Below are 22,097 nucleotides of genomic sequence, written 5' to 3' on the forward strand. Positions count from 1 at the left end.
AGTGAGGGCTAGAGATACTGGAAACCAGAGTCGAGATTAGAGTGGTGCTGGAAAAGCACAGCAGGTCAGGCAGCATCTGAGGAGCAGGAAGATCGAAGTTTCAGGCAAAAGCCCTTCATCAGGAATAGAGGCAGGAAGCCTCCAGGGTGGAGAGATAAATGGGGGTGGGTGGGGCTGGGGAGAAGGTAACAAACAGTACAGTAGGTGAATGAGGGTGGGGATGGAGGTGATAGGTCAGAGGGGAGGATGGAGCGGTTAGGTGGGAAGGGAGATTGACAGGTGGGACAGGTCATGAGGACGGTGCTGAGCTGTAAGTTAGGAACTGGGGTAAGGTGGGAGGAGGGGAAATGAGGAAACTGGTGAAGTCCATATTGATGCCGTGAGGGGGGGAGGTGTTGAGGCGGAAGATGAGGCATTCTTCCTCAAGGTGTCAGGTGGTGAGGGAGCGGCAGTGGAGGAGGCCCAGGACCTGCATTTCCTAATATGCAAACTCCACACAGACAGTCACCCTGGGCTGGAATCGAACCTGGGTCCCTGGCACTGTGAGGTAGCATTGCTAACCACTGAGCCACCGTATTTTCCTGCTCTACGGATGCTGCCTGACTGCTAGCTTAGAATGGATAGGCTAAATTGCCACCTTTTCTATTACTTACTATTCCATTAAAAATTCATTTACTCCTGAATAGACCAGGCTTAACATTTTTCTGACCAGCTTCATAGGGAACTAGTTGGTGAGTACTCAATGTTAACACCATTACAGCAATTTATTTGCTGAGTCCATTGGCAGAAGCAGTTTCAGTGCAGCTCTTAAAGTGGAACAGGTTATCGAGCATTTAACTACATATGTGCTCAATCCAGATGTTCCCCCTTATAATGGTAAGTGCTATTCGTCTTGCATTATTCCTTTTGAAAAATTTGAGCCAATATTGTAAACTATTTCCTCCCTATCAAGAAGCAATGTTTCAGCTTTGTTCAGCTGTGATATTCCACTGTGCTAAATGCAAATCTGGGTAAGTGCCCAGATTTTTATCAAGCCAAAGTGGTATGAACAAACTAACAAAACAGACTCCATGAATTTCATGTTGACTTCACACAAATATCTTGTGGCTGATTTTGTAAATCAAATCTGTGATCTTTGTATATGTGAGATAAATGATTGCTAACATTTAACTTTATGCTTGTCACAGTTTTATTTGTGGGCCACTACAGTGATATTTATAATTGCTAAATATGAAGAGAATGCATACACAATGGTTTCAGTCCTCATCATTTAGTTGCTTAAGAGGAACATCTGGACAGGAAGCTCAGCAGAGCACAGTTCATAAGTATGAGTTGAGACTGACATCTTTGTTGTTTGATCAGTTTAGGTAATGTTATGAGCACTGGAAGGTGCGATCTGTCCAGAGAAATCTGTAAATTGCAGATTCCTTAGGAACTGACAATAACTATGCTTTTTTGCTGGTATCTTTATTTCCAGAAGGGTCATTATGTGTACTCTAAATATTTTTATTAGCAATCTAAAAGCCAGCTGTAATTTTGATCAGCACCTATTCAACTGCAGCAAAAGTATGAGTACACCTATTACACAACAATGTTCACTTCAGTTCTGTAGTCTAAATTTGTTTCATTTCAAACTCTTCTAGCTTGGATGGGACTGCACCTTAGTAAAGAACACGCTTTCCCTTCTGCTTGCCAGCTTATGGCAGAATAATAAAAGGGAGGGATGATATATTGAAGTTTACAAAGACAAGTCTCAAACTAGGCTGAGAGCATTTAGGAAGAAGAGCACAAGTTGGGCAAGTTATGTGCAACAGTGAAATTGAAGTTTTCTGGTTATGCAGTGGGGCTGTTGGAAAATTGATTAATAGTTGGGAGAAACGTGGAGAACCCAGGACAGCAGTCTTACTTTCACATTGTAAATCCAAAGCTCCTCAAAGAACCTGATCCCTTATCAGAAGTCAAGGAAAAGGAATCCTTGATAGGATCAAGGAGGAAACGATTGTGTGGATTTTGCTTGCCACAAAAGGCTATTCAGTTCATGCTTGCAGGTTAGTGCACAGCGGAAGCCAGGTCTGCAAAATAAACCGTTCTTATCAAAGGAGGGAACTCTTTAACCAGCATCCAAAGCAGCATTCGATTTCAGAGCCAGAGAGTTTCTTTGCCACTAAGGATTCTAGTTAAAGAGCTTCCCTGGATGCAAAAACCATTGCTTAAACAAAATGCACTAAACAATATGCACCTACATATATTCACTGTACCAAAGTGAAAGAAAATGTAGGGGCAGAAATGGATTAAGCTGTAACAGGAAGTTGTGGTTATCCTGAATCCATGAAAAATGCATAAGCATCTGTTTTACGACAGTGTGTCTTATGTTTTAAAACATAAAATGTTTTGGTGTACTGAAGGCTGTCCATAGAAATTTGAGTGTCTCATAGCTTCATGCTGTGCATGTTTTACCGTGCAACTTATTGGAATATCTCAAGTGTTTTTTACAGGTGTGATTTCATAGGTTTCATATTTTTGAAATTCCATTTTGGCTGAATAAATGAACCCAGGACCCAGGCAGTGATGCTGGGATATTGTATTGGCTGATTCTATGTTGCTGACATTAGTGTGTCACTGTGTTGTATAATTATTCAAGCTTTTGTTGGCACAAAGTTAGCAGTCAATTCACTTGGGTCTGTGTAATTTGCGCTGATATTTTCTGGAGGTCCTAATCCTGTAAGGAGTTTAAACCAAACATTTAAGATGCTGTTGTGCAATGTGTTCAAGAATATTCATGAGCAGTTAGCGTATTGAAATGATACAATCGTCAAAATCCCTTTTTTAAAAAGCCTACTAATTACAGAAAATTTTTGCCAGCAGAAGGTGCATGAACAAGAATTTCTATCACACCAACGGCATTTTAAGAGGATACGAAGTAGTACTTTGCCCTTTATTAAGTACTGTATGTGTTTACGCAAAAGTCAATTTTCTAAGACTAGATTTTTTGGGATTTGGCTTTTAATGAGAAACATTTTTGGAGAGGTTGAAGTCCACTCTGTCACATAATCTCACTATTGCAGCTGCCACATCGGAGACTTGCTGCCAATCCCATAGCACTAATGGAGCCAAAAGTGTTATTATTTATGAATAATTGATCACTTCTCTGCCAACAGACATTAACTCTGCATTCTGAATTAGACCATCAAAAGCAAAAGTCGTATATTGAGACTCACTACGGAAAATAATACTTAGCAATGCAGCAGCGTTGAACCTGTATTAATATCCATAAAATCACCATCCTCCTTGTCTGCAGAACCAAATAACTCATACCATTCTGCTGCTTGAATGATATCATCACATGGATCATCAGTATTATCTTCATTAGCATTCACAACATCATCTTCTGTGCCATCGCGTATATTGGAAAGCCACGTTTCTTGAATGATTTGATAACAATCTCCATTCTGATTGCATGCCTTTCCTGAAAACCCACTCACCTGAGTTTGTTAATGTTGGAGCCCATATATTGCCTGTTGTATATTTTACCATACAAGTTATTGGGATATCTCAAGTATCTTCTCTTCAATATCTGTTTTGTTTTGGAGAGATCTGTGACGTTGAACTTTTGAGCTCTGTGAATTGTACAGCATGGTTTTAATTTAAGAATTATATGAAAAAAGAGTAAATGGTTATATCACTGTCTACGGTTGCCATAACACAATTAAAAAGTGTTTCTTCTTTTAGAATTTTAAAACATAGCAATGAAGTAGCATTATGAATTGTAATATTTTCTGTTTAATTGAGCATTTCATTTTTTATGACTATCAGTCACATAGGGGAAGAAAAATGCTTTACAGTGTATGAAATCTGTGTTACAAGCATGAAGACCTATGGCCAAATGGAGAGGGTAAAGCAATGATTAATTACTGCTTGAACCGTTACCCTTAGTCATGAAAGAGAGCAATAAAACACTTCAAGACTGTGCTGTTTTGACATTGCCATCGGTATTTGATACAAAATCAACTGATGACCTATTTTAAAAGAAAATCTTTATTTATGTTTGTAATTTAAGAGCACCTATTTTAAGAATATGACTGATTATAAATGCACCTCTTGAAGGTGACTTCTTTTAAGTGGAATAGATTAGAAAAGTTAAAACTTGCAATAATACTGAAATGATTACACCAATTCCAATTCTAGTGATTGCACCAATATCCTTGTTGCTACTATAGTTCATGAACAAGTAATGTGAAGTGATAAAGTATTTTGACAATTATATTGTTATCAATAAATGATAATGTATTTTGTGAAATCAGAGCAACAAACATTTCTTGTCTGCTGCAGTTTGGATACCAAAAAAGTATTGTTAACGTTTGTGTTACCATATATAAACCATTTGTTTTTCAGCTATTCAGCCCCTCCACTCAAACCCACTTCCTTTCTTGTCAAGCCATTGATTTATTTGGGTATAGTTTCTCCCCAGTACTTTACTCGTATTGCCATTTTTGCGACCACTAAATCATTGCAGGATTGAGAAATGTTCATTGTTTCCAACTTTTAAATAATGAAATTCTACCTTTTTGATTTATTTTCTGACCTCTCACTCCTCATCCCTTTCTGCCTCCAACTTGACTAAAGTCTGGATGAGAGAGCATCTCAGCCTGAGACATCCTGTCAGGAACAAGGCTAGGACGGAACCGTAAGTCAGTCTTGTGCCAGCCCAGAGTCACTCATCCCACTAGAGAGGTACACTCTCCTAGCCATTCAGTGGAATAAAGGAGGCATGTAGACAATGTGGGAGGTATGCAGACCCCCAACTTTCTGAAGGCCTGATGGGGAGGTTGGGAACATGGAGAATGTGGAGCAATGAAGCCTGATTATCCAAGAGGTTAGGCAGGAAAAGAGGTAGGGTCTGCTGTCTAAGAAAGGGGGATTTTGGGAAGAAGGGTTGCTCAGTTGTGAGAGGAGTGGATTGGGAAGAGTGGCTGCTGTTCTGACTGAAAGAGGCGAAGGAATATTGAGCAGAGGGGCTTAATTGAATCTTCTCCCATTAGGGAATATGGAGAGCATGACTGAAACTTCTATATGAAGCAATAATGTTTTTGTGAAATATTTTAAAACAAAGATTTGTGTATTTATATTTTACTTATGTTAGAAAATGTTACTGTAGTAATTTTTCTTTGGTTTTTGGTGTCTGGGTTATGTTCATTTTCAAGAGTGTTTTTTAATATTAATTCGTGGAATGTGACATGACTGGACATGTCAGCATTTATTGCCTATCTCTAATTGGCCTTGAAAATGTGACAGTGGATTAAAATGTGGTTGGACAGCACTGCTGTTTTCCTTTGCTATGCTTTATATGTACATAATCTAGCAAGGTCATGTTCTTTTATTAGCAGGGACTTCATCCTGTATAACTTGCACAAATGCTGAAATACTTGAGATCACTTTGGTGATTTGATACAAAGGCATTGGTCTAAATCTTTATGGTAATAGAAGGTAAACAAAGGGAAAACTAATGTTTCAAACAACTTTAAAGCCCAACAATTCCAGCTACTCGCCTAATGGCCAAGAAACATTTGCTTTCACGCAGATTATGAAAAGTATTATACAGCAAACTCCCCATTATCTGACACACATGGGGAATGGTAGGTGTGTCAGTTCTGTGAAGTTACTGATAGCACAAGAAATACTATGAACATGTGTGCATCAGAAGTTCGTGCACCAAGTTCAGATTGTTTTTGAAGAAACAGTATAAAAATGGTATATTTCCTTTGAAATTTTTGCCAGTTGCCTAAGAATTCTGGGTGCTTCTATACTGGATATTGGGAGGTTTTCTATAATTACATAATACCTTGTCACAAAATAAATCTCAGATCTTTTTAACTTTAGCTGCTCCATCCTTGACACTGGATGTAACAGGGGAAAGTGAAGACTGCAGATGCTGGAGATCAGAGTCGAGAGTGTAGTGCTGGAAAAGCACAGCATCCGAGGAGCAGGTAAATCTGCTCCTCAGATGCTACCTGACCTGCTGTGCTTTTCCAGAACCCCACACTCAACACTGGATCTAACAGTTGGGAACTGGGAGTACAATAACTTTCTTTATCACCAACAATGTATGACTGTTGTAATAGATGATGTCAATCTATTAGAACGCACCAGAAATCAAATTTAAATTCTTATGTTCTGTATTGTTTTGTGACGCAACAGGCTAATATAGAATTGAATACATGCAGAATGCAGACCAATTTCTCACATGCAGGTTAAATTCTGAGTTGACATAATAAATAGAAATTTGTAATGTTGCTTTAATGAAGTTTAGCGATTCACAGTTTAATATATGTATTAAACGCAATAGTCTTTTGGCAATATTCAAAATTCAAACAAATGGCATATGTAAAGCATTGAAATTTGAGTTAATAGAATATAATTGTCACAATCAAGAATTTTTTTTATTTTAAAATGGGTGAAATTATTAAATTATTCTTTTACAGCTCAGAAGCAACCTTCAAAATTTGAATTTGCAAATAAGTCATGATGCAACTCAGTAAGTATTTCACCAATTTTGTCACTAACTTTTGTCTATGAGAGTAACTTCATTGTTGTTAAAAATTAAGAGATCTTGTGTTTGGCTCAGATTAAGTGGGAAATTGAGGTTGATGTTGTAGTATACTAAATTATATTGCAACCTTTGCAAGCATTACACAAGTTAGTACTTTTAGTCAAAGATAAGCAGAATTATGTTTTTTATCTCAGTTTTAGAAATAGGATTTAAAGTGTTTAATATAGAAGAAAGGTGAATTATCATTAACTAATGACCAACAAGGTACATAAAATTTTCAGTTTACCCTTTTGCTTATGTAATAGATATCACAATACTTGCCTAATATTTGGCTTTCATGCCAAGGACCTTTACCTTTATGTACACAGTACTGTTAGCGTATAGACTTAACTTAATTTAAGCAAATACTGAATGGTTCCACCAGTTCAGTGTTTTAGTTGGCATATATTTTTAATGTAATCCACAAAGGTACTCTGTGATTTGATAAAACAACAAATAGTTGTTGAAGCCCTTGAATAAAAGGAATAACTTATCGTGCCTTTAATGTCTCTTATGAAACTTTCTATGGGGACTTCTTGGGATCATTATTAAACTATGTATGTTATGGAATCATATAGGTCATATGGCCAAAGAGTGTGCAATGAATTAGTATTTTTTAAAGGAGTGAATACATTAGATAATTTTAATATTTTGTCTAATTCCCTCTAATGTTAATCTGAGTAAAATGTTGATTTCTCTTCCACAAATTTGTTTTGTCATTATCTCTCAAATTTCAAGAAAATCTATACTTCCAGAACCAGCTGAAAGAAGTTAATAAAGCTTTGATCGCTACTTGTTTGTGTATGATAGAACACCGCAGTACATAAATGACATTGGAATGAATGAATGATTGGAGTTGTTCTTTGCTTCATGTTAAGTGTAATTCAAGTCAGGTGTCAAGATAATTTGGCTAAAAGAGAGTTATTGCCAGAATAATGATTATACTCAGCAAAAGCAACCTCTTCTTTTAGATTTTGCAAGCACATAATTCTGCTGTTAAGGCTCCAGAGCAGTATAGTTAGTGAAAGAAAGGGATGCTTGCAGAATCTCTTCATTCAGATTCTGCAAGCATCTCCTTTCACTAACCATACTGTCCCGGAGCCTTAACAGCAGAATTATATCATTTTCACAGTGTTGCATCTCTGTTCAATGACAGTAGTTTAATGTTCTCATACAGATTGAATTTTAAAGTCATCTTTAAAAATGACATTATATGGTAGCATAAGGTTATAGTTGAAGACTTGGTCTTTCTTTTTACTAGCGTTATTTCTCATGTCAGGTTTCCTCCCACAATCCAAAAATGTGCAGGTTAGGTGAATTGGCCATGCTAAGTTATCCATAATTAAGAGTAAACGTAGGGTTTGGGTGGGTTACTCTTCGGACGGTCGGTGTGGACATGTTGGGCCGAAGGGTCTGTTTCCATGCTGTAGGGAATCTTAAAACAGGTGAGGATAAAGAAACTCAAGGCATTTTCTATTTCCACATGTCTTTCTGTAGTCAGTGTGTCTGCTTTGCTGCCCCCTCGATATTCAGTTAAACAAATGAAGCAGTGATTTTACCTTAAATCTGACCAACATTCTCTCACTGGTGGGGGAAAAAAATCATCTTCCAGCAGAAAAGACTGAAAACAGTCCTTAATTGTCTATCAATCACCAGTCACAATGCATGCTATTGGAGAACTGGAAAATGCATTGTATTTTGTTTTTTTTAAATCAAACTTTCCAGTGAAGCTCATAGAGCTTCCCAGTTCTCACCAGTTCCTATCATATTGATTTTTGCCAGATTTGTTGTCCACAGTACATTGTACAGTGTATTATTGGTGCGAAATAATTTTCTGTTGTGATCTGAACTGATCCTCATGTGAAGCAAAGTAAGATTATTTTGGCTCCAGGCAATGTCATGTCCATCCAGTGTTAGTTGTGGTGCAATAACTGAGCTTAAGCTACATTTGTTACATAAATGCTAAATTGATACAAAACCACTTCAGACTAATATTAGTACCTTATTGATGTTACAGTGCCAATTATATATTCTGCTCCCCGTCCAAGGATATCAGTGAGGCATCATCTTGTTATCTCCAGTTCAAGACAGTATGACATGAAACTTCATTGTAGTATCAAACTGAGTCTAGAAAATGTTCATAAATACTCCCGGGCTTCAGGAAGAACATCTTTGACAATCTGTGTAAGAAAGAAATGCAACTTGGAACTTACACTTTGACATTCCCAGAACCTCTGACATTAGATTGGATTGGGTTTGAACCTTAAGTGGGGTTGCAGGTCAGGACAGGGAAGCAGTGAGAGTCAGTGAATGGGAGGTTCAGCTAGGGAATGTATTAGGCATAGAGAGTGGCTGTAAATTAGAGTTCAGAGTCCCTGCAGTGCAGAGGATCAGGGATGGGGAGAAGTAGCAAGTTGGAGAGCTCAGAGAGGCTACACCAAAGTGACATGAATTAGGTCTCACAGGAAACAATGTTAAAATGAACCTCGCAAAATTCATTGAGGTTACATCTTTTTAGATGTACTGATCACATGTCAAAGTTTAAACAAAATATTCAAATTATATTGACCCTGATGATTCAGAGAGCATGACATTTTGCAACAATATAGCAGTTTTTTTACATGTAATGCATGTTCTGGACTGGATCGGACCCCCCTCAAAAATAGATTAAGGAAGTAGCTTGTTCTTATTTTGAAGATAAATGTTAGTTGATATGTTCCAGATGCAATTCGGTTGGTCAAACTACTCAACATTAAACAAAACATAATTTATTCAAACACTATAGTTAAAATACAGTGCAAGAAAGAATAATTTAGAATAACAACTTTATTAGCGGCACAGTGGCTCAGTGGTTAGCACTGCTGCCTCACAGCGCCAGGGTCCCAGGTTCGGTTCCAGCCTTGGCCGACTGTCTGGGTGGAGTTTACACATTCTCCCTGTGTCTGTGCGGGTTTCCTCCAGGTGCTCTGGATTCCTCCCACATTCCAAAGATGTGCAGGTCAGGTGAATTGGCCGTGCTAAATTATCCATGGTGTTAGGTGCATTAGTCGGGGGGGTTACTCTTAGAAGAGTTGATGTGGACTTGTTGGGCGAAGGGCCTGTTTCCACACTGTAGGGAATCTAATCTAATCTAGATTTAAAAATGCAGTAATTATTACTAATTAACTGTTCCAATATAGTAACATCCCATAAACACACCCTTGGTAAAAGGCAACTTCAGAAAATAAATCTGTGTTAAAATCTGTGCATGTCCTTGGTGGAGTGGGAGGGGGAGTTGAAGTGTTGAGCCACGGGGTGGTTGGGTTGGTTGGTCCGGGTGTCCCAGAGGTGTTCTCTGAAACGTTCCGCAAGTCGGTGGCCTGTCTCCCCAATATAGAGGAGGCCACATCGGGTGCAGCGGAGGATGCAATAAATGATGTGTGTGGAGGTGCACAAATTCACCTGCACCTCCACACACATCATTTATTGCATCCTCCGCTGCACCCGATGTGACCTCCTCTATATTGGGGAGACAGGCCGCCTACTTGCGGAACGTTTCAGAGAACACCTCTGGGACACCCGGACCAACCATCCCCAACCACCCCGTGGCTCAACACTTCAACTTCCCCTCCCACTCCACCAAGGACATGCAGGTCATTGGACTCCTCCATCGTCAGACCATAGCAACATGACGGTTGGAGGAAGAGCGCCTCATCTTCCGCCTAGGAACCCTCCAGCCACAAGGGATGAACTCAGATTTCTCCAGTTTCCTCATTTCCCCTCCCCCCACCTTGTCTCAGTCAAATCCCTCAAACTCAGCACCGCCTTCCTAACCTGCAATCTTCTTCCTGACCTCTCCTCCCCCACCCCCACTCCGGCCTATCACCCTCACCTTGACCTCCTTCCACCTATCGCATTTCCAACACCCCTCCCCCAAGTCCCTCCTCCCTACCTTTTATCTTAGCCTGCTGGGCACACTTTCCTCATTCCTGAAGAAGGGCTTATGCCCGAAACGTCAATTCTCCTGCTCCTTGGATGCTGCCTGACCTGCTGTGCTTTTCCAGCAACACATTTTCAACTTAAAAAACCCAAAACCTTACAAGTTGTTTATCTTCTCATAGACTGCTCAGTGCCTGTCCCACAATCTCTCTCAAAGAAAGCAGGATAAAACATGCCTTTTAAAGCCACGTGCACTATACTTTATTGAGCTGGATTTACATCGACTTAGCAAGTTTTTATTCATTTGTATCCTTTTGAGTATCAGTGATTTTGCCACTATTAGTGGCAGGGACTACTTGCCAAGCCCCTAACTTCTGGAAAACTCTCCCCACACTTTCTTCCTCTCTAACTCACTTTCTTGCTTCAAGTTTTTTTTAATACCTACTTCTAACCTAATATATCCATAGGGTTCTTGATATGGTATTTTTCTTTATAATGGCCTGTAAAGTGCCTCATGGTGTTTTACTATATTAATGGTGTTCTATAAATAGAAGTAGTTAATATTAATAATATTTTAAAATATTAAGCAGAGTTTCAGAGATTAAAAGATATTATGTCATTTTATGTTTGGCATATACTGAAGTGTTCATTTAATCTATAGTCCTTACAGTTTTTAAAACTGAAAGTGAACATCAAGGTTGTATCCAAAGTACACCAGTGGATGCACCTAAATGACAGTATTGGGACGAACATGTATTTGAGTGGAATTAGTCTTGGGTTTTGGCAGTTAGGTGATAATCCTGGAGTTTGGCTGTATTTTGCTGTATTGCTAATTGTAACCACATCAAGATGACCTTTTGGTTTCATCCATGAATGCCAAGCCACTTTAGGCTGGTTTCTTGGGGTTTGCTAAGCTTGAGGGTAAAATAAGGTTGTTTGACTCACTGGTGAATTGTGACATTGAAATGTTGACATTAGCTTGCCATTGTCAAATGTTGAAGTACAATTATTCTGTTTAAAAATATTGGCATCATTGATGTGCACCGCCTGAAAAACCTTGAAAAAAAAAGGATTTGGAAAGGTAAACTTATTATGGACAGGAAGGTCATACGCATGCCTTGTTAACATTGGATAGATGTAAGATTATCATTGAAATTATTCCAATGTTTGTTACTTTGTAATGCAAACCACTGATGTGCTGATTATCAATTCACCTGCAAGTTCCAAAACAAAAGCAATGGTGCTGCAGAAAAAAATGACCTTTGTTTCCTTGTTCACTGCAGACGACCTGACACAGTCAAGCAGAAGAATGCTTTTCCTCCAAATTTCATTCATTCTCTTGATTCAACGCACATGATGCTAACAGCACTGTACTGTTATAGGTAAGCTATTGATTCAGTAATCAGACTGCAACAAGAGCATCATCACAACTGAAAAGTTTATACCTATTGTCTTTCGGTTTAAGGCTGTAACTTCATTACTTAGGATATCGTATTCTATTTGCACATACATTCTTTAAAGTGTAAGCAAAATATTAAAATCGATATATTTGATACAGTTACATAATTGCTTCCCCCATTCTATGGTGCCTACAAAAACTTCTGTTTAAAGTATTTAGTTGGGAATGGTGACTGCAATGGCTACATACGGAAATAATTTACAGGACAGCCTTATTAAATATTTGAGGCCACTTTCTTGTTCCACATTTTAATCAATATGGTCCATTTAGAGTTTGTATAAAATTTGACCTGAAGATATTGTACAAAGTAGTTTGGAACTTGTTTACCCTGAGAAGAAATTTGTACATGCAGGAGGTGTTAGCTTACATAGATTAATACAAAAATATCTCATAAACAAATTACTATAAAATCTTGTTGAGGCTGAAATGACCATTTACTGGGCCAACAGCGAGGGGACATAAATCAGGTGAAAGAGAGTGACTACATTTTTCCCCTTTATGGCCCTTTCTGTTTTCATTTCTAGTGGATTTAAGCATATGCAATAAACTAGATGTATTTCACAATTGGTCAGAGTGTGCTGTTGCTTGTGGATGTTCAAACTTGTATTCTGGAAGACACTATTGAGATTAAATGAGCACAAACAGTGAACTGAAAATAACTTTCAGACATCAATTTTTTCCAACTAACCTGTTCCCAGAGCACTTTCATAAAATAACCTGTGACACCTGTTCATGATATAATTTCTTAATGGAAGCTAATGGCTGAAAAACAATTTTGAGATGTATTCAAATCTGTACTAATGAGTTTTTTTGCCATCAGGCCATCTCAATTAGCATCAACTGTTTATATGCAACCTTGTTTGATATTTTAGAAAGTACTTTTTTCAGTTAATTGTCTGTCACCATGTTGAAATATTTAGGCTGTAAGTGTGGTTTCTAAGCTTTCTAAATAATAGCTCAGTGTTTTAGTTGAAAAAAGCAATTTCTGAGATTTTGAAAGGCGCGTGCTTTATCCTTCAAATGTAAAGTCACAATGTTTGGGGCTACATTTCTGAGCAGATAACATTGAATTATGTTTGCTTTTTTGTTCCATTGCATTAGTTGCTAATGTGATGCAAGTTAAATGTGTTTTCAGGCAATTGGAATTTACTTAATTACAATATTTCATTGCTTTATTGAAGTGGAGGTTGGTTCGTATGACTATTATCAGACTCATCAAGCCTGCTTTGTCTATTTGATTGTGTAATCACACAGATGATCTAGCCACTCCGACTAACAATGTTTATTGGGAAAGGGAAAATAAAAATAGAGGAAAAAAAGCCTTCGAGCAACTCAAAAAATGTTTCAATATATTAAGCAATTGAGCAAATTCTTGGAGTCACTGGTTATCCAAGATAGAAATGATCAGTTTCAGAATCGTGCTATAGTATTAAAGGATTGTGTAGAGTCCATAATTAAACATACTTCACAATGTTTTTTAACATCTTCAAGCCAAAATTGCATTCTAATGTCAGACCTAACTCTTTGTCCATGTATTTGACAGGTTTGGTCTTCTACAACCCATCTCTCTTTGAAAGAAAAACTTTATAATCTCCTTTTGAGCTTGCATTTCTACAAAATAATGGACCAAATTCTTGGAGCATTGTTCATAACTGAGAGTTGTAAAACTTGCTATAATCCCGGAATCTTCTATGCACACTTTAGGATTTCAATCGCTTTCATGGTGCTACAGTGGTTAGCACTGCAGTCTCTCAGCACCAGGGTCTCTCAGCACCACTGAGCAACTGTCTCAGTGGAGTTTACGCATTCTCCATGTGTCAATGTGCATTTCCTCCCACAGTCCAAGGTTGTTCAGGTTAGGTGGATTGGCCATGGGAAATGCAGGATTACAGGGATAGTATAGGCTCTTCAGAGGTTCGGTGTGTACTTGATAGGGCTAATGGCCTGTTTCTATATTGTAGGGATTCTATGATTCACAAATCTAGAAACCAATCTAGAAAATATGTCACGTGCTGGCACAACAGAGCCTTATATAGTTTAAACTATATTAGGCCAAGTCCAATCCATGTCTTTGAATGTCATGTCATTTCATGTGATTACCATATCACATTGTGTCATGTCAAAATAGTATAAGGTTTGAAAAATGTTCTATTTACAGAAGAAGGGAAATGAGATGTGATTTGTATATCTCGTTGAGTACTGTTGGTAGTGGTTCAGTCCATGAAAGGACAGTTATTTCTGATGGACTAGTTTTTAATGTTTCCATAAAATCTACTTCAGTATTTTGATTGCTATTCAACTAATAGATAAATGGAAATGGTAGCTATATTGTATCACCTGGTCACCCCTCATATCCACCAGCTGTTCAAAAGGAAAGGTCACTTGATTAAATGCTTTATGTAAATTGCAGCTTCATTCTCCTGGCTCCACTGTCAAAGCTGTTTATGTTCATTATATGGCTAAGATAAACAAGTTGGCTTTATATAACACTCCTTACACAGAAGTGCAAGGAAACAGTAAAGATTCGAACATCTAACAGTAAAATAAAAAGGCAATGCTAAAGGAATAGTGAAAAAGATTGGCTTCAGAAACCTTTTAAAGTCCTATGTTGAAGGTAGTAAGACTCAGACACATTTTGCAAAGAATTACAGGGCAGTAGCGTAGTGACTGACAATGGAATGGTCATTCAACAATAATCCAGAGCAAGTAAATGATCATTTCAGGAACGGATAATTGTTTCAGTGAGGTGAATAGAGTGGCCTGAAGATAATGATCTTGAAGTTAGTTCACTGGGGTCAAAAGGAGAAAGAACAGAATTGTTGGTAAAACTGTACTATGACAGAGAAAGGGTGGGTGTGGGGTTTAGACTATCTAATGTTTTTAATGTGTAGAGGAGATAAGACTGTTGAGAGAATTCATAAGGTATTGATTTAAGCTGAAGTTGTGGAAGATGTACAATTTTTTTAAAGTCTGCATTCTTGGTCACAAATTAAGTACACTGACAAAAGCTGATGGACTTCAACACTAGAATCCTCCTATCTCTCTGCATTGAATGAAAATGTAATTGTCATAACTTCGTGTCTTTGCAGTGCTGGGGTAACATTTGTTTCTGTCCATGACTGCTTCTGGACGCACGCATTCACAGTAGATGTCATGAACAAGGTAACTATAGTCCTTTATTATTGGTGCTGTTCAAAAATGATCAGAAATATGATATTATGTAAGAAAAATAATTTTGCAGCAATTGCTCCACCGAATTATTTATTATATATGCTTTGTGAAAATGAATGCCTCGAGTATCTTAATTTTCTGTAGTGGTTTTTTAATGTCATAAGTTTTCCCTCTTGGTCTTTCTGCAAATATCTGAACTTTAATTTGCAGTATAATTGTAAAACAGAATTTAAAAAGATCCCATTTGCAAAATGGCTTGTTATAATATCACTTTCCCTTTCCCAAAGAGTGCATTGGCTTAGATTTTTTTTCTGGAAACCGTGACATGGGTAATAGAGTCAAAACACCCCAGGGTTTGAAAACTCACATCACGTACATGGTGTCATTGTCACAAAGCTGGTAACCGTAATTGTTAGAAAATAGTATGTGGAGTAGAATGGATTGAAAATTGTATACCAAAATGTAACCTTTCTGTGTATAGAGTCATAGAGTTGTACAGCATGGAAACAGACCCTTTGGTCCAACTCGTCCATGCCGACCAGATATCCCAATCCAATCTAGTCCCACCTGCCAGCACCCGGCCCATATCCCTCCAAACCCTTCCTATTCATATACCCATCCAAATGCCTCTTAAGTGTTGCATTTGTACCACTCTCCACCACTTCCTCTGGCAACTCATTCCATACACGTACCACCCTCTGTATGAAAAAGTTGCCCCTTAGGTCTTTTTTATATCTTTCCCCTCTCACCCTAAACCTATGTCCTCTAGTTCTGGACTCCCCAACCCCAGGGAAATGACTTTTGTCTATTTATCCTATCCATGCCCCTCGTGATTTTGTAAACCTCTATAAGGTCACCCCTCAACCTCCAACACTCCTGGGAAAACAGTCCCAGCCTGTTCAGCCTCTCCCTGTAGCTCAAATCCTCCAACCCTGGCAACATCCTTGTAAATCTTTTCTGAACCCTTTCAAGTTTCACAACATCTTTCCAATAGGAAGGAGACCAGAATTGCACGCAATATTCCAACAGTGGCCTAACCAATGGCCTGTACAGCCACAACATTACCTCCCAACTCCTGTATTCAATACTCTGACCAATAAAATAAAGCATATCAAACGCCTTCTTCACTATCCTATCTATCTGTGACTCCACTTTCAAGGAGTTATGTGTCCACTGATGAAAGTCAACAAGCAGATGAATATAAATAGTAGCAGAAATAGGCCATTCAGCTCTCAAGTGTACCCTGACATCCAACACGATCATGACTAATGTTCTCCAGGCCTCAATCCTTTTGTGCCATTTCATTATAGCCCTTAACTCCTTGATATTTCACAAATCTATCTACTACTTCTCTAATTACTTTCAACGATCTAGCCACCACAACCCTGAGGTTGAGAAAAAATGCGTATAATTTTTTTGTGGATAAATGGATCAACAATTGCAAGAAAAACTCATGAGAAAATGTGCAAGAATTTATTTCTGGCCTTCCCACCAAACAAAATAGTTTTGCACCATCAGCTGAATGGAAAATAAATTCTAAAATAGTAAAAGAGAAATAATTAATTTACAAAACTTTCAAAATTCCACTTATGGGTGTTTTTGAATGTTGTAAAATAGTCTGCTTTTAAAATTAATGTTAGGGCTTCTAGATCCTAATGAGCATTTGCATCACCTGAAAGTTAGCTAGCCGACAACAGTAATAAACACTGACCGAAGCCCCACCAATAATGTGTTCAAATTTCTAGACTGTACTCTTCAAAACTCTGTCCAAACCCTATACTTTTCCACATTTGAAACCCACCATAAAGTAATCTTTCCATCATTTTTTCAGTCTCCTCTCCTCCTCTTACTGTATAGCTCATTGGTTTTCTATTACTCCCTTTATCCATCGATTTTTCCCTCATTTTATAACAGCTGCTATATTGATGCAAATTGATGTTACCTGTTAGATCAATGACCTGCTGGCCTTGTTACACAAGTGCTTCTATGTTGAAAAACATCCAAACTGCTGCTAATAGATGCAAAGTTTGTTAATATTACAGCACTACTGTAGTCTAATGCTTTTAATAAACTTTTAATTTGTAAAATTTAAAGAATACAGGATATTTTGTATGATTGCAGTAAACTGAGTAGAACTTATCAACCGAGCTCGGAGACTTGAAAATATCTATAAAACATTTGCCAGAAGCTAGGAAAGTTTTCTCTAAGTGACGTGATTAGTGGAAGGCATATACTGAATAGATGACTTAAGAGTAACCTTGTACTGCAATTCAACTTAATTTTGACATTTTCCATAGCTCCAATTTTGTGAAATTTGATAAAACAATTATTCTCCTCTCTATTAGTATTTCAGCATAAAGTTGAGTCAGTAAAATATTTGAATGACAATTTTGGCTGTGCTGCAAATGTCTTTATAATGATTAGATTAGATTCCATACAGTGTGGAAACAGGCCCTTCGGCCCAACCAGTCCACACCGACCCTCCAAAGAGTAACCCACCCAAAACAATGGGCAATTTAGCATGGCCAGTTCACCTGACCTGCACATCTTTGGACTGTGGGAGGAAACCCACGCAGACACAGGGAGAACGTCCAAATTCCAAATAGATAGTCGCCCAAGGCTGGAATCGAACCTGGGACCCTGGTGCTGTGAGGCAGCAGTGCTAACCACTGAGCTACCGTGCCACCCTTAATTAATTGAAACATATGAGTTCTTTCTCCTCTTTAACCTTTGATAAAACAGGATTTCAGAAATGTATTTCAACAAAACTGCAGCTCTATTGCAGTGAGGCTACAGTAATTGTTCCTAAAGCCTTTTGGTCCTAATTGGACAACACGGATACCTTCCAAACTAATCTCATTTAACCAATAAGGCAATGGAGTAATCTATATTGTTAGTAAGCAGTGTGCACTTGTGTTGTAGGTTTGCCGTGAGCAATTCGTTGCCCTGCATAGCCAACCTATTCTTCAAGATCTTTCCAAATTCCTGGTAAACAAATACCGCTATAACATTCCGTGAGTATTGAGCTAGTTTCACTCCATATAATATCGTTATCTGTTCAAACATAGACTTGTAACAATCAGAGGCAAGAAATAGTAATGCTTTGATATCTCTGAGCTCTTTAATATAGACAATGGTTTCAGTCAAATATTTCTGTCTTTTCAGTGCTGATCGAAAAAGCAAGAAGCTTCAGGACTACCAAAGAATGATGGAGTTACTTTCTAAAGAGCTGAAGATAGGTACTGAACAAACTGGTTTAGAAAAAAGCAAATTAAGTCTGGCATTAGATTAGTAGGACATGCCTAGTCTAAGTCAAATTAGTTAATTTACCTGTGTGCTCTTTAAATAAAATATTATGGCTTTTAGAGTACTTTCTCAGAAGGGACAGTATGCTCTGAAGGGGAGAACAATAATGATGAACTTTAAGGCAGCTGGATGAAGGAAATTAGATTAAATACCTTAAAGGAAAAAAAATAGTTGTATAACAACTGCAGTAGTCTCTTGATGAGAATTGACACTATTTTGCTTCACTTTGTTTAACCAGTGAAGCAATTCCTGAATGTGATTTATTTGTTTTAAGTATTTTTGCCAGTTACTTCACTACTCCAACTCCCTTTTCTGCAGCCATTGATACCACTCTTCGATGCATTATTAAGGAGTTTGTTATTTTTCTTAAGAATTCTGAACATTTTGGCTGTATGCAATTTTTCATGGAAATTAATGCATCTCAATCCAAAATTGCACTCATTTAGTACATGTGCGTTATCTTCCAGTGAGGGTCACTGTAGCTCTAGCCACTTTGTCTGCTTTTGGAACCATGGCAACTGACCCAGGGTGTGGCACTTACCATTATCTATGATAAGATCTGTTGGCTTAATAACATATGTAGATCTTGCTGTATCTACTGTATCAAAGGACAGTACAATACAATAGGGATGTGGTGGTATAGTGGTAAAATCTCTGGGTTAGCAATCTAGAGGCCCAGGCTAATGATCTGAGGCCATGAGTTCAAGTACCATCACAGCAACTGACAGAATTTAGTTTTAATTAATAAATCTGGAACTGAAAGTTACTGTCATTAACGGTGCCACAAAGCAATTGCGATTATCAAAAAGACACTTCTGAGAAGACCTACAAGTGACTCCATACCCACAGCAATGTAATTGGTGCTGTCACCTTTGAAATGGTGGAGCAAGTCACTTGATTCAAGAACAGCAACTTTCAATGTCATTTCTAAATTTATGGCTTCATGTGAACAAAGTGTGAGTAATTTGTATTAATAAGTTGAAAGTGTAGCTGGCTTAACAATTTTTGGGAAGTGGAAAGGATAGGAAGAGGAAAAATATCTTGTGTGACCTGGGCTTAGTCTGCAGTATGTTAATTGTGAATTTAATTCCTTCCTTTTGATATGTGAAATAATATTGAACTCATGATATGGTGCATGTTCTTCACTCACCTCCTGTAACTGCCATATTACAACAGATTATCTCGCCTATTTAAGATTCTGAAATTCCAGAAAAAGAAATGTACGTTGGCTTGGAAAGTCAAAATTTGTGAAATAATTCTCAAGATCTCAACAGTGACAGACTATACCACATTTGCAACAATTGTTTTCCATGTAATCTGAAAGTTGAGGCCTTTTAATGATTTTGGATTTAATTATGCTTCTGAAACAATACAACTTTTCCTTGAAGAAATGACTGCGCTCATTGCAGAATTCCAGAAATTAAGGAAGAGTCTTTGTTGGGAGGTGACCACTTCAAGTATTAATTAGTTCATTAAAGTGATCTTTAATGCCTCAGTGAATCCATTCATTCATCACTCACTCTTCAATCATCACTATTTATTCAATACAAAAGCATAGTTAAACTGTTAAAAAGTTTGGAATGCCTTTTCAAACATTTTGGTTATGTTTGAAAACATTTCAACTTTTTCAAATGTTTTATTTTTGCTTAAAAATATGGATTAATTAAGATTTAATTAACAATACGAAAAACCTAAATGTCCCCTTCCACCGTGAACTTGACTTGATTTCAATCAGTTCTTCCTTTCTGATTCGCTTGTTTATGCAAGACTGATTGTGTTTTTATATCCTTTCAGGTGAATTTGATCTAGAGAAGGTTAAAGAATCTACTTATTTCTTCAGCTGAAGATATCAGAATGAAGGGAAGATATCTACAAGCATCTGCCCTTTGAACTCCAGAAAAGTCCTCTAATTAAAAGCAAAGTATTGTAAATACTGGAGATCTGGAATAAGAACAAAGTGCTGCAGAAAATCAGCAAGTCTGGAAACATCTGGAGAGACATAGCAAGTGCTAAATTGCTAGTCTAGCATGACTCCTCTTCAGATATCTTCCCGTTGTTTATTGGATACATGAAAGGCTTAAGCTGGGAAAGAAATTTATTGTTTCAGTGAAATAGCTGAAGAGTTTGTTTTGTACTGTTGACCTGTGTAAATCTTTCCTATTTATGATAGGTTCCATGAAAACTTGATAAAACTACCAAACAATAATTCATCTCTTTTTTGATCTGAAGATTAAATTGACCACCATTGACAAAATAATACCATCTGGAGGAATTAAGTAAAATCTTATGTCTTGCTAAGTATATGGTGGACAAAGTCAGAAATAATGTTTTTGTACTATTTCTGTTTCAGCTATTTGTCATCCTTACATAGGGGTTTACAGAACCCAAGTTCTGCAAATGTTTGTTCTTAAAGTGACAGGAGAATGCTAGGTGAGAAAGGAGATGCTAGCATCATGAATTCATGAATTGCACATCCCTTACATCCTCGTATCAAAGTTGTTGCTTCCCCACCAAATGTAATCCTATTTCAGTTTTTAAATTTGAGAAATTTCAGTGTAAATGTTTCCAAGAAGTAAAATGTTTCAAATTAATTTTCAATCTAATTTTTGCATCTGTTCTTAACACATCATGGCAGTTACTATGAACTCCTGTAAATTTGTATTTCATTAACCTAATGAATGAAAAGTGATAAAATCTGTAAGGGGAAGGATTACTGTACAAACACAAAAATGGGACTTGTATTCCACTTTCTAGCTTTCTGTATCTCCTTATTTAAGGAAAACAGTCCTTCGTTTTAAAACCTCTTTCCACTGGGCTCTTATGATATGGTTGTGAAAAACCCAGGATTTATCTTGGTTAAAGAATATGACTACTGCAGCTTTCATTGCTTTGCAAATTTGGTGATAAGGAATTGTGACCTCCATGTCTGTCTCTGAGGGAAATCATTGAATTTCCTATCCCTTGTTAGTGAATGATTCACATTGTTAAACTGCATCAGATTTCTAATTACAGAAAGTTTGACATGATTGTATTTTTTTATAATAAATTATTGGATCTGAAAAATGGCTGCTAATTACCCTGTGCTATTTTGTTTAACTTTCTACAGAAGTTTACACTTGTAGAAGTGTTCATATCCACATATGTTGTTGGTTGTTGATGAAAGTTTTTTTTATCATGGCATGGAAACAGACCCTTCAGTCCATGCTGAACATAATCCCAAACTAAACTAGTCCCATCTGCCTGCTCCTAGCCCATATCTCTCCAAAGCTTTCTTATTCATATAATTATTCAAATGTCTTTTAAACATTGTAATTGTACCCACATTCCCCACTTAGTTAGGAAGTTCATTCCACGTGCAAACCACCCTTTGTGAAAAATTTGCCTCTAATGTCTTTTTTTAAATCTCTCTCCTCTCACCTTAAAAATGTGCCCCCTAGTCTCAAAATCCCCAATTCTAAGAAAAAGGCAACTACCATTAACTTTATCTATACCTCATTATTTTATAAACTTCTATCAGGTCACCTCTCAACCTCCTATGCTCCAGTGAAAAAGTCCCAGTCTATCCTTTATAACTCAAACCTTTCATAGCCAGCAACATCCTGATACATCTCTTCTGAACCCTCTCCAGCTTGATAATATCCTTCCTATAACTGGATG

General features: G+C 37.5%; 1 protein-coding gene across 2 annotated transcripts in view; it reads left to right on the forward strand.

Moving 5' to 3' along the window:
- The window catches only part of polrmt (polymerase (RNA) mitochondrial (DNA directed)), a 115,640-nt gene extending 94,135 nt beyond the window's left edge, over positions 1 to 21,505 (forward strand). For both annotated transcript variants that reach the window (XM_072594187.1, XM_072594188.1), the window contains exons 16-21: positions 6,480 to 6,532; positions 11,788 to 11,886; positions 15,053 to 15,125; positions 18,057 to 18,148; positions 18,300 to 18,373; positions 20,235 to 21,505. In XM_072594187.1, the coding sequence (XP_072450288.1) occupies positions 6,480 to 6,532; positions 11,788 to 11,886; positions 15,053 to 15,125; positions 18,057 to 18,148; positions 18,300 to 18,373; positions 20,235 to 20,284 (441 nt within the window). In that variant the 3' untranslated portion in view covers positions 20,285 to 21,505. The remainder of the gene's footprint in view (positions 1 to 6,479; positions 6,533 to 11,787; positions 11,887 to 15,052; positions 15,126 to 18,056; positions 18,149 to 18,299; positions 18,374 to 20,234) is intronic.
- Positions 21,506 to 22,097: the final 592 nt, after the last annotated feature.

This window comes from Chiloscyllium punctatum, chromosome 24 (genome assembly GCF_047496795.1).
Source record: "Chiloscyllium punctatum isolate Juve2018m chromosome 24, sChiPun1.3, whole genome shotgun sequence".
NCBI lineage: Eukaryota > Metazoa > Chordata > Chondrichthyes > Orectolobiformes > Hemiscylliidae > Chiloscyllium > Chiloscyllium punctatum.